Consider the following 13,463-nt stretch of genomic DNA (forward strand, 5'->3'; position numbering starts at 1 on the left):
GTCACAAGTGCAGTGTGCTCATGTAGGTGCAGTGTGATCACCGTGAGTGAACGGTGATCGGTGTGCTTATGTGACCGCAGGGTTAGTGGAGAACGATCGGTGTGAGTTCATGGTGAGGGGCATGAATGCAATGTGGTCACTGTGAGTGCAGGGTGAGTGGTGTGCTCGTGTGAGTGCAGGGTAAAAGAAGGATGAACGGTGTGAGTGCAGGGTAACCGCGTGAATGCAGTGCGATTGCTGTCAGTGTAGGGTGAGTGGTGAAAGTGATAAGTGAGTGGCGCATCATGTCCATGCAGGGTAGCGGTGTGCTTGTGTGTGTGAAGGGTAGCAGAAAGGTGAATGGCTTGAGTGTATAGTGAGCAGTGTGATCGCTGTGAGCATAGGGGGAGCGTGAAAGAAGAGTGAGAGGTGAGAATGAGGAGTGAGTGGTCTGAATGTAGGATATATTCCCAGACACCTGGAGTAACTCGGCATCGTATTGACGGCTGGCTTAGGGTTTCAGATATAAGCTAAACTGTTGCTATTATGGCATCAGTCAGGGATGGAGGAAATAAATAATATGCTGATTTTGGAGCAAACTTTGAGTCTTCTGATTAGGGCTGCCAGCTGAATGGATTTCTACCAGCACCAACGGTATTTTGATATCCCAGGCCAGTACAAAAAGAAGCTAAATCACCTCACGCCGGTATTTTTTTTAGGCACTTATCTGTGCATACTTCAAACAGACAGCACTTTTAAATGTGTTCCAGGGCTGTATTAATGGTCCATGACTATTAATTAAAGGAAATAAAGACCAAAAAGTCATGTTACAAATGAATACATACTATTTTATTTACAACACTATTTAGTCTCAAGGAGAGACCTTTGCAGACTCCTTAAACACCAAATGGCTTGTATTTTCTTTTGGAAAGAGCCTTGTCACTCAATGAATTCTCCCACTGTGGCAGTAAAAATAAAATACAAATGTAATGAATGGGCAGAGTGGGGACCCAGGAAGGACTGGAACCAGTGTAAATAACAAACAAAGCCTCGTTATTCAGTTTACAAAAGGCATGTAAATGGTCTATCCAAGACCTGTGAAAACCTCGGGTGTGGCTGAGATAAGACTCCAGACGCCTCCAAGGTCCCCCACCCCCATCCCACAGCATCTCAGATGCAGCATACTGGCCTGCGAGACCCGATGGGGGGTAGAGGGAGGTTAAAGCCCTTTTCTCTTTGCGCTCCTGCCTGCATCTGATGACAATCCGATTCTGTAGGTGCTGACCTGATGTTAGAAACCTATTATTTGTTCCCTACGCATTATTAATTAAATTCTGCCCTAATAGAACATTGTGTCTGCTTAAATATCTGTGATGCGATCTCCACTGATGTCTGCAAGAAGGAACTTTTCCATAATGAGTCCTGCAAAAATACAGATGTGTACCCCATGTTCATGATAAAAATCTGCTTCCATTAAGCCCTGACGATGCTGCAGACACTCCAAAGATATCCAGACGACTTCTGTTGAGACCACAAACACTGACTTTTTGTCATCTGAGAAAAAATCGGTTTTGTGTTCAGCAGGCTCCAGTATTGTGATGGGCGGAGGGGGGCACGGTGTGGCCCGAGCCTGCTCCACAGCAGTAGTGTGGGTGTCGTGTGAGAGCGTCTGTGTGCAGCAAGGGGTGCGAGTTTCTAGGGTGGGTGTCGCGTGAGAGCGTCTGTGTGCAGCAAGGGGTGCGAGGAAAGTCACTCATGCTGGAGTGCTCGAATCGTGGGGCCCTGGGGCCACCGTCTCTTGAGGCGCACTGGGTGGGGGCAAATGATCCATGCCCAATGTCTATCCCCTCCCCAACTGCCCATAGACATCCATTCCCTTAATCCGCTCCTTTGGATTTTAGCGCCTGAATTTTTAATTCGTAACAAAAGTAGCTCACTACCAGAGTAGGACTTTCCTAAACAAATTCTGTAATGCTAGCATCCATCATTGTGATTGGTATCGACACACTGAGAAACGCAGCAAGCAACTCCAATTAGAAAAAAAAACATGTTATTTCTGGAACTAAAATCAAACAGACATGATGAACCACCCAAACTGCTTAGTATGGACCATCTGACCCAAGTAGAACTCCCACCCTCCCCCCAACCCCCACCCGCAAACAACCACTTTGCCCATTTAAAATGTTGTTGTATCGGACTGAAGTGCAAAGTTGATCCTGCCGGTCTGTGTCTAGTCAGACTTGGGAGCACAGGGGATGCCGGCTCTCCTCTGGTAGCGCGCGAGGCGGTGGCGACAGTCGCGCCGGGCCTCGAGCAGCCAGCTGTAATGTACACTGCAAAACCTGGCAATATGTTGAACAATAACAAAAGCATGAACCGCTAACCTCAAACTTGGCGAAATTTAATCCCGCCATTAGAAAAACATGAAAATGATATTCCAACGGAGTGCGGTCCTGAGGTTTGAAGAAAAAAAAAAACACAGTGAAGCTGTACGCGTGGGGGTAAGGACACAGAAGGGAAGTGCTACGTACCCAAACCGCACGCTTGTTTAACTGTAAAATCCCCGGTAGGAATTTCGAAGCTGGGCGATGTTTGTTTTTTCAGATTTAGTTAAACGAACAAATCCTTCCTTGGAACTGCAAATGTTGCAGTCTACGACTTAACTGTATCTTTTAACATTCCTGTAATCTAGTACCACTGTCTTATTATGATACCATTTCGCAGCCTCTTTCCATTGCTACGACCGTGGGTGTTGGATGAAGTTGTGCTAACATGTCTGTTACGTTGTCCAGTTAGGGAGGGAGTCCCAGAAGGACTGGATCTAATGTTTGAAGCTCGGGGGGGACTTGTTTTCACCCATGATGTCTATGACTGGCAGCTTGCTGCCACAGTAGTGGGAGGGCCCAGTCGTGTACCAAATATTACAACGCATAAATAATACATAATTGGTCTGGCAGATCTTTACGAGGTAAGGATATAGGGTTGAGAACTTTGTGCATTGCTTTTCCATTTTCCTATCCTGTGTGCTCTGAGTGGCATGCAGAAATCCTAGCGTTTTATAGCAGACGTAAGCTGCCCATGCCCCGCATAGGTGCTCTTGCAGCACTGTGCAGCTAGAGCCCATGGCCCTCCGTATCCTCCGAGCAGGGAGTCCCCTAAGAACTGCTAGAGTGTTCTTTATTGGCCAAGTAATCCCTAGCTTCTTGCTTCATTAGTATGGGTCATAACCTACCCCAATGGAAATGAATATGGTCTTGTTTCAGATGGGCAGGGGTTTCTTTTGCGCTCCCTTTAAAGTCCATCACACTTTTCCTTTATTGCGCGCTCCCTTTGTTGCTGTTTACTGGTCTCCTACATTAAGCATCAATATGGCCATCGAACTGCACAATACTATTACAGAGGCACAGTAACACTATTGACATATTAATGCTCTCAATGTTTCATTTTAGGTCAATTTCCATGGTGCTGTCTCTTCTGAGACGAGGTTTGCGTTGGACCCAGAGGATGAAAGTGAGCACCTCGACCAGCAAGCAGCACACAGACGATTACCAAAGCAACGACACAGGCAGCAGAATGGGCGCACACCCCTGCAGAGAGATGGCCCCGGATCCTTCCTCTTGGACCTCCCAAACTTTCCCGATCTCTCAAAGGCGGATATTAATGGCCAAAATCCAAACATACAGGTAACCCTTCGCTTTCTAATCATTGCCTATCTTGCTCCATGCTGAATTTATTCATAAATGAGGGATGACATAGCCCACCTTTTGTGGATTATTTTAAAATAATTCCACCGCCACATTGAACATCTGGAAGTCTTGTTACTGCCTGGCATAGGCTATAAACTACTGCACTCTCATGTGTGTCTTTACTTAAGGTGTAATTGTATAGTTAGGTCTTGTGAAGTGGAGGTGAAGATAAGCAAAGGAAGGTAAAGATCTGTGTGTGCGAGACTGTGCGTGTATGCCTATGTGTGGGGGCATGCCGCAGAGTTCATTGTAATATGCAGCACATGTTTCTGAAAGGCAGTTTCCATATAGCATGTGCTTTTCAGGGCAGGTCGCATTCTCTCTCACACTAGTTTCCCATTCACACATTTTGGTATGATGTTCACCGTGTGCTCTAGAATGTGATATGCCTTGATGTGTTAACTGTGCGTTCTCTTATGTGGTTGGTAATTGTATAGTACAGCTTCGCTGTTCATATGGCCACTTGATGCTGTAGACTGCCTGGTTTGTGCATGGCTGTGTGTGTCTGGACTCAGTGAATGGTGAGTTGTTGCATGCTGTACGAATGAAGCACCATGAGGTTGTGAGAGGTAGTTGATGCACTGGTGTTGCATGGAGTATTGGTATTTGCAGGTGTATTGTCTGCAGTGTGTGTGTACACCTAGGACGTATTATATAATGTGAACTTGTGAAAACATTGTTTTGCACACAACTATTTTTCACGAGCTGTCACATTTCTTTGAATTGTACACACATCAGTTGGGGAACATACTACCGCCTCTCTACTGTGATTTGTGCAGGTGCATATATTGTGTATTTCTAAAGTTAATTCCAGTTTTAAGAAGTTGTTCCTATCTGAGAAATTAGTGCAAAAACAGGTCCTGCATGAATGCAAAGCACTGCTTTTTTTGTCATATTTTCAGTCAAGATCAACTTATACAATGTCACAAGCTGATGAAAAATGCAATAACTGCTTCTTCACTAATCGCTGTCCCTCGGGGCTCTCTTTTTCTGATTTCCTCTTTGCCTCTATCTTTTTTTCACTCGACGTCTTCTTACACCTGCTTGTCGTTTAGAAATGCAAGTATTTCCAGGGTGTGGGGAGAGAAGAAGAGGTGGCACAGAAGACTTGGTACCCTGTATATGGTTGTGTGTTTTGCAGCAGAGACCAAGTTGTACCTCTTGCAGAGGGGCAGGTGGCCTCTGCTTGAAGGCGGTGGTGGCAAAGAGATCAAGTTGTGTTTCTGGAGAGGCCATAAATAATTGTGAAGTGTTTGTCTGGGGAAAGGAGGGGGCACCATTACCAGTAAAGGGAAGAGACCGGTAGTGGTGCCTACATTGAGAGTGGGGTGGCAGGAAATGCCAGGTGCTGTGGCAGGAGAGAGTAGTTGTGTATTGGGACCACACAATGCTCCACATTGAATACAGTGATTCCTTCATCATTCATTGTACATTGAGCTCAACAACTCATTTTCCATTGGTTGTACTTATGACCCAGCACTATTTTATTGACTTATTGCACACGAAACTATGAAAAAACACCCCACACTTGCAACCAACTCACTCATTGATGCCATATGTAATGTAATAACGCATACTAGATTAAATATTAAACTGGATGCAATATTTATTCTGACACGGAAACAACCGAGGCAACTTTGGCACATTTTTTCACTAGCCTCAGTTTTGTGGCAGTTAAATTGATTTATGCATTTGGCATACAAGCTATTCCTGTCTACAAGTTTTTCAGTATTTAATATTTCATTCGTTTGAGAGTGGTTGGAACATTTTGATTTTAGAAGAAAAATCGCATTTAAAGCTGTTTCTGTGAAAAACAATGGGAAAAGACCACCCACTGACCTGGAGCAAAGGGATTTCGATTTGATTGTAGCTCTCAAAGACTGTCTAAACATCACTGTAAACGTAAGTTATTTTTCTGTGAAAATGAAGGATTGGGGCACGTATATGTGAATGAGAGGAGCTTGGACTGAACTCTCCAGATGGACCAGGAATGCTTTTTGAACACCAGCACATTTGATCAGGAGCTGAGCTAACCAGGAACCACTGCATTCTGTATCTATGTGAAACATCTCCTAGAACAGCCTGATCTCCTTGCACTCCTCCTAAATCTCTACCAGAGACAGCAGAATCCTCAGCAATCATTTGAAATTACTTTAGGGCTGACCTCTGTTGCTGCCATGATTACATCCATCCACATGCAACAGGAGTAAAAACTCATTATACACTCAATACACCGCATGCCCCCAGTTCCGTTTTAGGAACCTGGCTACATTCCTAGGGTCTTTGTAAGCCACATATGAGTTGATCCTTCAAAAGACTAATATTCACGAATACTACCATACAGATTTAAGAGAATCTTGTTGGGATGTAATGTTATAGTAATTTAATGGTTTGTTCTTATGTGGAGAGGAAGCTCGCTATCAGAATGTGGGGGAAGAAAGATTCTAGAAGGGAGAAGGAATATGGGATGACAGTTAACCAGGTGGTGGTGGCGGAGAGGCAGTTGCTGTGGTGTCCTGCTGTTACGAAATAAACTTACTTTAACTTACCTGAGGACTCACTTCTTAATAAATCTCTTGAAGATCCCTGAACATCACATTTATTGGGCTGTGAAGTAGCTATCTTACCAATTATCTAACTGGCCTAACATAAAATGAGTACCTCCCAGCCAGCCTGACACACTCATCTCACATGTGTGTCTAATACCAGAGCAGGACATCCCTCTAAGCTCAGTAAACCTCTCTTTTTGTAATGAGTTTTGATTTATTTTAGCCACATAATGTTTATTATGGTTTACAGCCTGTGGAACTAACAACACATCACATCTTTTCATTCTAAAGCACTTGCCCTCTCGCCTAACCAAACCATCGAAGTGCTGGAATATGTCATGAGTGCCCTTTCAGAGGACATTTTCAGAGCTTCTGCCTTTTTAGTAAATTTACGGAAAATTGCACTGAAAGTGGGAGTACTTCAACAGCAACATAGTCTCTTCCCAGGACATTCTTCCAACCTTGTGCTGCCCTACCAGAAACCAGGTGTTCTAGTCAATGCCCAGAGAAAGAGGGCTTTTTATTTCTCCCACAAGCCCAACTGCCTGATGGCACCCACAGAAGTGCATATCCTGTTCATCATGCTCAACAACAAAGCACTTCCCACATAGACCACCCGCTTCCTGTCAACTAGACACATCTATAAATGTGTTCTGTCCCTGACTCCCCTATGTGCTAAAGTACTATGGCTTAACTCAGAGTAAGAGCACCATGTGGCCAATCGCACAAAACACAGAAGCAATTCATGGTTGGTCACATTGCAGTTTAACACTCTTGCAACCAACCTTCTTCCCCCCACAGTGTAATGTGCTACCTCTCCACCAGAGCACTTGTCCCCTCTTCAGGGCTAGGAAATTCTGAAAAATGCAATTCCAATGCATTAAGATCATGTTGAATACAGTTTTGCAGGATCTGCATAAGTGTCATAGAGAGTCCACCAAGTGACCTTTCCTGATTCTACCATTGCTACTGATGTAAATTATGGCACGAAGGAGGTGGTTGCATAACCAGTGCTATAAATGGGATTAAAAAGATGGGGGGAGGGGTCTCTAAAAGGGACATGACCAAAGAAGCGTTACAAGGGATCCTTTACAAGAGGCATGGCTATGCAATCAAGGCTGTTCCCATATCTATTGACAGAGCCTTTACTATTGTGAGATTCTGAAAACGTTTGTGGGGGAGATGTCTTTCTGTGTGCCTCAGTCACTCCTGCTCTTCCCTTTACATCATGCCTCACTGTTCATCTGCTTTCATTGCTGTTCTCTCTCTCCTGCGGTTTCATCCATCCCACCTCAACACACTCACACCACCACTTTCCCTCCCTACCTGTAAATACTACTCGTTCTTTCCTTGTGCTACTGGCAATATTTCAACACTTGTGTACTCCATCACACAAGTCCCCACAAAATTGAAATACAGCTGGCACCATTATAACGGTAGTCATTCTGTGCATGCTGTAAAGAGGCCGAAGATTGGATGAGCATGTAGTCAGAACACCTTTAGGCCGGCCAAACGCACAGTGCAATGGAACAGACCAGCCCCAGTTTGCCAATATAGTATACCCACTGTGCCAAAAAAACCTCCATACGGCCCAGAAGTGCCCCGCATGATGATGCAGATGTAAAAATAACTCATTTGGCCTCTTGCTCAGACAGTTTCTTTTTGTGCACATTAGGTTAAGGACATGGCGGCTGGCTGAATAAAAGACGGATTGATTATTATTATTTTTACAGCACCATCATTTAGGTAGACGAGGTAGTGAAAGCCTGAGCTAGGCTTCTCGAAGCTCGTGTGCTTGGTTTGGCTAAAGTTAAGGCTGTCTTGGACCTCGGAGCCAAAACTTGAAACTTCATGCGGCTTCTCCCACCGCCGCTCCGACCTGTATCTCAAGCCCTTGTTCTCCTTCCTGCAGCAGAGGTGCTGTCCAGCTATGCATTATATTTCAGATGCGCTGCCAGTGAAGACTCTGGAGAGTGCTGTGGAAGTGCTCAGAGAGCGATTCAATGTTTCAGACTGTTGTGAGAGTGGGCGGTTCCTTTCCAAACACATTCGCAGCACTCTACAGGGTCTTGGTGGTCAGCCTGCTGAACCACTGCCCAGTCCCAAGGGGTAATGAAAAATGCAAAAAGTCAGAAGTGAAGCACAGAGCTGAGCTGCTGGTAGACTTTCACTCTGACATGTGAATTCCATAGGCTCCCCCAGGCGTTTGCTTTGTTAAAGTCTGCAATTGCCTGCACTGCAGGCGCTGAGCCTCTCCAGAAATTGGTCTCTGTGTTAATGTGGATTTCACCTGCTTCCTCACCTTAAGAAAGAGTGCCCTGCCTTCTCTTTCTTAGTGTTTTTCCCTGAAAGACTCTTGATTTCCTATCAAGTGGTTGAAGTGAACAAGGTGAAACCATAAATCCTGAGGTTAATCAGGTTAAGCAAATTGTGTGGGCCTAGACAATTCATGTATATATTCTGTCAATATCACATTGTGCTTCTTCCTTTTCCTTCATAGCATTTGAGAGCACCTTGAAATATATCATTTAGGATGCACTCTGTGCAAAAGCCCTTCTTGTACATGGTTTAATAAAGTATACTATTGCTCCATCCGTAAGAACAATCTAGGCCATGTATATGATGCACATAAAACCTGACTTGCCTCTCGGCTCACTAATGGCTTCATCGTGAGGGGTCCATCATATACCCTCTATCATTGACCATCTACCTAATCCCCTCACCAAATCTGATTCAAATCATACAACCTCACCTATTTTAATTTGTTTTAATGGAGTCCTCCGAAGACCTCTACAGTACACAACTCAATGACTAGTTTTGTGCCATTAACAAAAGCTCAACACTGCAAAGATAGAGATCAGGACCTGCGGGCAATGGCAAAAGTACCATCCTACTGCCATATGATTTAGGAACTTCAAGTCCCTCCAACAATATCAAGAGAAGCTAGAATCCTAGGAGTAACTATGGATACAGACTTATCCTTGATACCGCATGCCAACAAAGTCACATAGAGTCCCTTATGCAAAATGAAAACACTAGGTCGCACATTCCCACACCTAGCACACCAGCATAAACTGCAAGCAATCCTCACACTCGTAATCTCCAAAGCTGGACTATGCCAACAGATCCAAAATGCTGCCACAAGGATTCTTCTCCGCCTTCACCCAAGAGAAGGCATGGCTTGGCAGTTCGGGCTGGACTGTTCCCATGAGGCACAGGGTCAGACTAAATTTGCATATAGCCATGTCTGAACTGGGGTGGCAGAGTGGGCTGAAGAACGGTGATGGATTAAACCCAGATCTTTTGACTGGGTGTGTGTTTGATTGGTTCAGATGCTCCGTCCATCACCACCCCCTTTTGTACCGCTTTTGGCCGCCATAAGTGTGGCAGGGTATGCTCAGACGTGAGTCCCTTAGTCACTTTGCCACTGGATTCAAGCAAGCCGGGCTGAAGACGGCTGTAATGCCAGAAACTGGTCCTCGGAAGCTTGTTTCCGGTCCAGGGAAGGCATGGCTTGGCAGTTCGGGCTGGACTGTTCCCATGAGGCACAGGGTCAGACTGATTTGCATATGGCCATGTCTGAACTGGGGTGGCAGAGTGGGCTAAAGAACGGTGATGGATTAAACCCAGATCTTTTGACTGGGTGTGAGTGTTTGATTGGTTCAGATGCTCCGTCCATCACCACCCCCTTTTGGTAACCCACGGTGGCTGCACTACAGTTAGCTAACTGGGTATAATGGCACGTGTCAGCGCCATCTTGGAGACAAATGTGCTGTGCACCTGAAGTTTCTTGTGTGCGGTGTGTGCACTGTGCACACGTCCTGAAGGAAAACGTCCCTCTGGCTGCTGAGGCTTCATGCACTCACGGCGAGGTCCTCCTGCCCACGCACAGGCTCGTTAAATCATTCACCAACTTCATACATTTGTGTAGCATTGCAACATGAATGGCCTGAAACTTCCTTAGAAAACGTAGAAAATAACAGCTTTTCAAGGCTCCCATGAGACTGCCTTTGGAGATTAGCAGGCAGACAGTCCTGCGCCCTGTCATTGCATAATTGTGTGTTTTGCTTGTAATGTTAGTAGTAGGTGAATCCCTGTCTCGCCAATATGAGCACTGCTGTGGCTGAAAAGCTTTCTGTTTGGAGGGCAGTGGGTGCAGCTCAGGAAAGAAAGATCCCTTTACTTTTGCTGCCTGGACCAAAAGCTGAGTAGACCTTTTGGCTGCTGGGGACCCTAAACAAAACGTTCAAAAACCAAGGCCATTCTAAAGTAATGTCCATCCAATCTGTGTTAAACTCCCTTTCTGCAAGTAAATGTAATGTGCCTAAAAAAAACCTAAGAAATGAATTACATTTTGTTACCCAGAAAAACAAGTGGTTCTTCAAACTGAACTGTCAAACCTTTTATCTGTCCCCCCCCCCCACAGCCCCAAAATGTCCTCGTCTCCCCACCCCATAACATGTCTGGTTGACATGCACTACTGGGCAGGCATGTGCCAGCTCAATGGAAGGAGACAATAGGACTTTGCAGTGAGGAAGTGGCGACAAGCAACAGCAAGGAAATCCCTTTACGGGTTGAAGAGCACTTTGGGTTTCAAAAGCCCCCCAGTGAATCTGCTCACTCGAGTGTAATGGGGCGGAGGAGTCTGCCTTCCAGCGAGCAGACGACCTAGTCTGTTCCAAGTTGCTGCTGAAGTTGTTTCATGACTAAAACTATTCTTTAGTGCTTTAAAGCCTCAAATCCTTAGTAATCTAAGTGTCTGTCATTCTAAAGGTCATTAAGGAAGCATAAGTCTGGTTGTGGGTACAAATGGCGCTTTTCTGTCCTTTATGGTAAAGTCCTGCAAAAGGTTTATCTGTTAAAATGCCTTGAACTGAGAACACAGACTGATTTTCAAAAGCATATTTTGGTGACATTAGTTGCTCCCTGCGAAATTATTATTCTCAATAACACCTCCAGACGTGCACATGTCTGTGATAATATTTCTTACAGCAGGTGCTAGGTAAAGTCTACATAAACGTTTCATTTATTGCTGTTCTGTGATTTGGTGAAAGAAAATGCAGCAGGAAAATGATGAAAATCTCCTGAGTGAAATGGAAACTAGCTTCCCTAAAGGCAGTTTGTACTGCTTGTCAGGAAACCACCTTTGTTAAGTCACCACTGCCCAAGAATCCATAAACTGACTTAACAAACAAGGCTTTTGACGCAGAAACTAATAAAGGTGCAGACTTCTACTAAAAACCTTACACCCCATACTATTAACTTACTGGTGGTGGCCAAGAGGTTATAGAGTGGGGCACAAAAAAGTTGTGCCAGAGTTTTTTTTTAGATGGTGGAATCTACTTTGTGCAGTTTGGAATGAGAAGTGGGCTAGGAAGAGGCTACAGTAGTAAATTCGAACAAAAATCTGGTATTTGTACAATGCACAAACCGGCGTTGGTCCAGCATCAGAGTGTTTTCAACCCATTTCAAGGGTTCCATGGCAGACCAAAGTCTGATGCGACTTGTGAAGGTGCATGATCAGTGTTAACGGTCTACTAGTAGAAATACCACACAGACTAACAGTATTTGTTTTTACTGACCACATGGTATTGGCAGACCGAAATAGGTTTCAAAGGAAAATCCCAGTCCAACATTACTCCAAAGGTCCTACCCAAATGGGCAAAAGGTAGATTGGTGTCTTACATCCCCCCAAACATTACCAACGTTTCAAGACTGGTGTCCTCGCGTCACTTTAAACTAAATCCCTTGAAAACTGAGTTTTTCCTCATCTCCCATTTAACTTTACCAGTTCAATTCTGAATTGACTCTTGCAGTCATCTCATCTGTAAACTTGCCACCATTGACTGTGCATAATTATTACGATTCATTCTTTAAAAGATTCAATCTTTGAAAGTATTGTGTCAGAATGTGATAGGGAACTATTCTATAAGAATATTTTAGTAAAAATATTGAAAACCAAAATGTAGTGACCGTAAGTATATATTTGGTAAGTATAGATTTAATGTTCTTAGCTCCACAATTCTCGACCTTGCAGATATATATCAAGGTACATAGATGCGGAGTTGACTGTATATGTACTTAACATTGCTGTTGATAGTTTCGTATTTAGAACTCGATATTCTAGGACCATACATTATGTAACAGCATCTCTCTGACTAGCTTTAATAATGAGCGGAAACGTTTTTCCATAGACGCTTACTGTCTAGCCTCAGTTAGATTTATTTTTCAGAAATTTTCCAACATGTATTACTCGTTCTTAGATTCACTTCTCATTCTTTTCCATGGGAATTCGCGCCCACCCATCTCCTTTTCTCTTCCCTTCGTTTGACACATACTTTAGTTTTTTTCTTGCTGCCTTCCATTCTATCACTCCATCTCGCTTAGTGTTCCTATCTGCTGCTTTCACAACTTTATCTTCTCACGGCTGTTATCGCCTTATGATTTCTGCCTTATATGTCACCTTTTCCTTTTACATAGATTGATAGGCAGATAGACAGACAAATGATCGCGGACTCCTTTCAGATTTTGTTTGCTTTATACCTTACTAGTGTTTCCTCTAATTTCCATATATTCCACTTTGATTCCCTTCTGATTTTTTTTGTTCCCTTTTATACAACAGTTTCATTGTCATTCTTGTTGTTGCCTCACGTTCTTGTGTACCTTTGTCCTTTGTTTGTAAACAACTCTAACTTTTATGCTATGTTTGTGCTCTATAAAACTCCATACATTAATAAATTACTACACAGGTAAATGTGAGGCACCCCTTTGATGCTAGCAAAATGCCACATTCTTCCCTAATTTTCTGTTTGTGCCTGCTCTTCTGTGATGGAAGATAGTCTGCTAACTAAAGCCATGATGATGGTTGTGTGGGAGAAGCTCATAGACATGCAAGTGACACAAAAGATCGATTTACTAGTTTATGATGACCAAGAAACTATGGGTTCCATCTGTTATCTTTCATGGAATCAATTGCATTTCGAAGAGAGTGCAATGTCTGGTGACCATCTTTTACTAGGGCTTTACACAAAGTTGTGTACAAGGTTACATTTGGTGATCTGCATGAACTATGTGCAAGTTTTGTATGACTAGTTTGGGATAGCTCCTTGGAAACCCGATAAACGGCTGGGGCAATGAGGTGCTGCTGGGGGTGTTGAGGTACTTGTACTTTGTTTTGCAGCATGAATTA

The 13,463-nt window shown here is 44.0% G+C and overlaps 1 protein-coding gene across 1 annotated transcript in view; it reads left to right on the forward strand.

Annotated features, from left to right (window-relative positions):
• The window catches only part of ISM1 (isthmin 1), a 190,442-nt gene that overhangs the window by 109,439 nt on the left and 67,540 nt on the right, over nucleotides 1-13,463 (forward strand). Inside the window, exon 2 of the mRNA XM_078649552.1 lies at nucleotides 3,429-3,662. Within this exon, the coding sequence (XP_078505678.1) occupies nucleotides 3,429-3,662 (234 nt within the window). The remainder of the gene's footprint in view (nucleotides 1-3,428; nucleotides 3,663-13,463) is intronic.

The sequence above is a fragment of the Lissotriton helveticus genome, chromosome 6, assembly GCF_964261635.1.
Source record: "Lissotriton helveticus chromosome 6, aLisHel1.1, whole genome shotgun sequence".
NCBI lineage: Eukaryota > Metazoa > Chordata > Amphibia > Caudata > Salamandridae > Lissotriton > Lissotriton helveticus.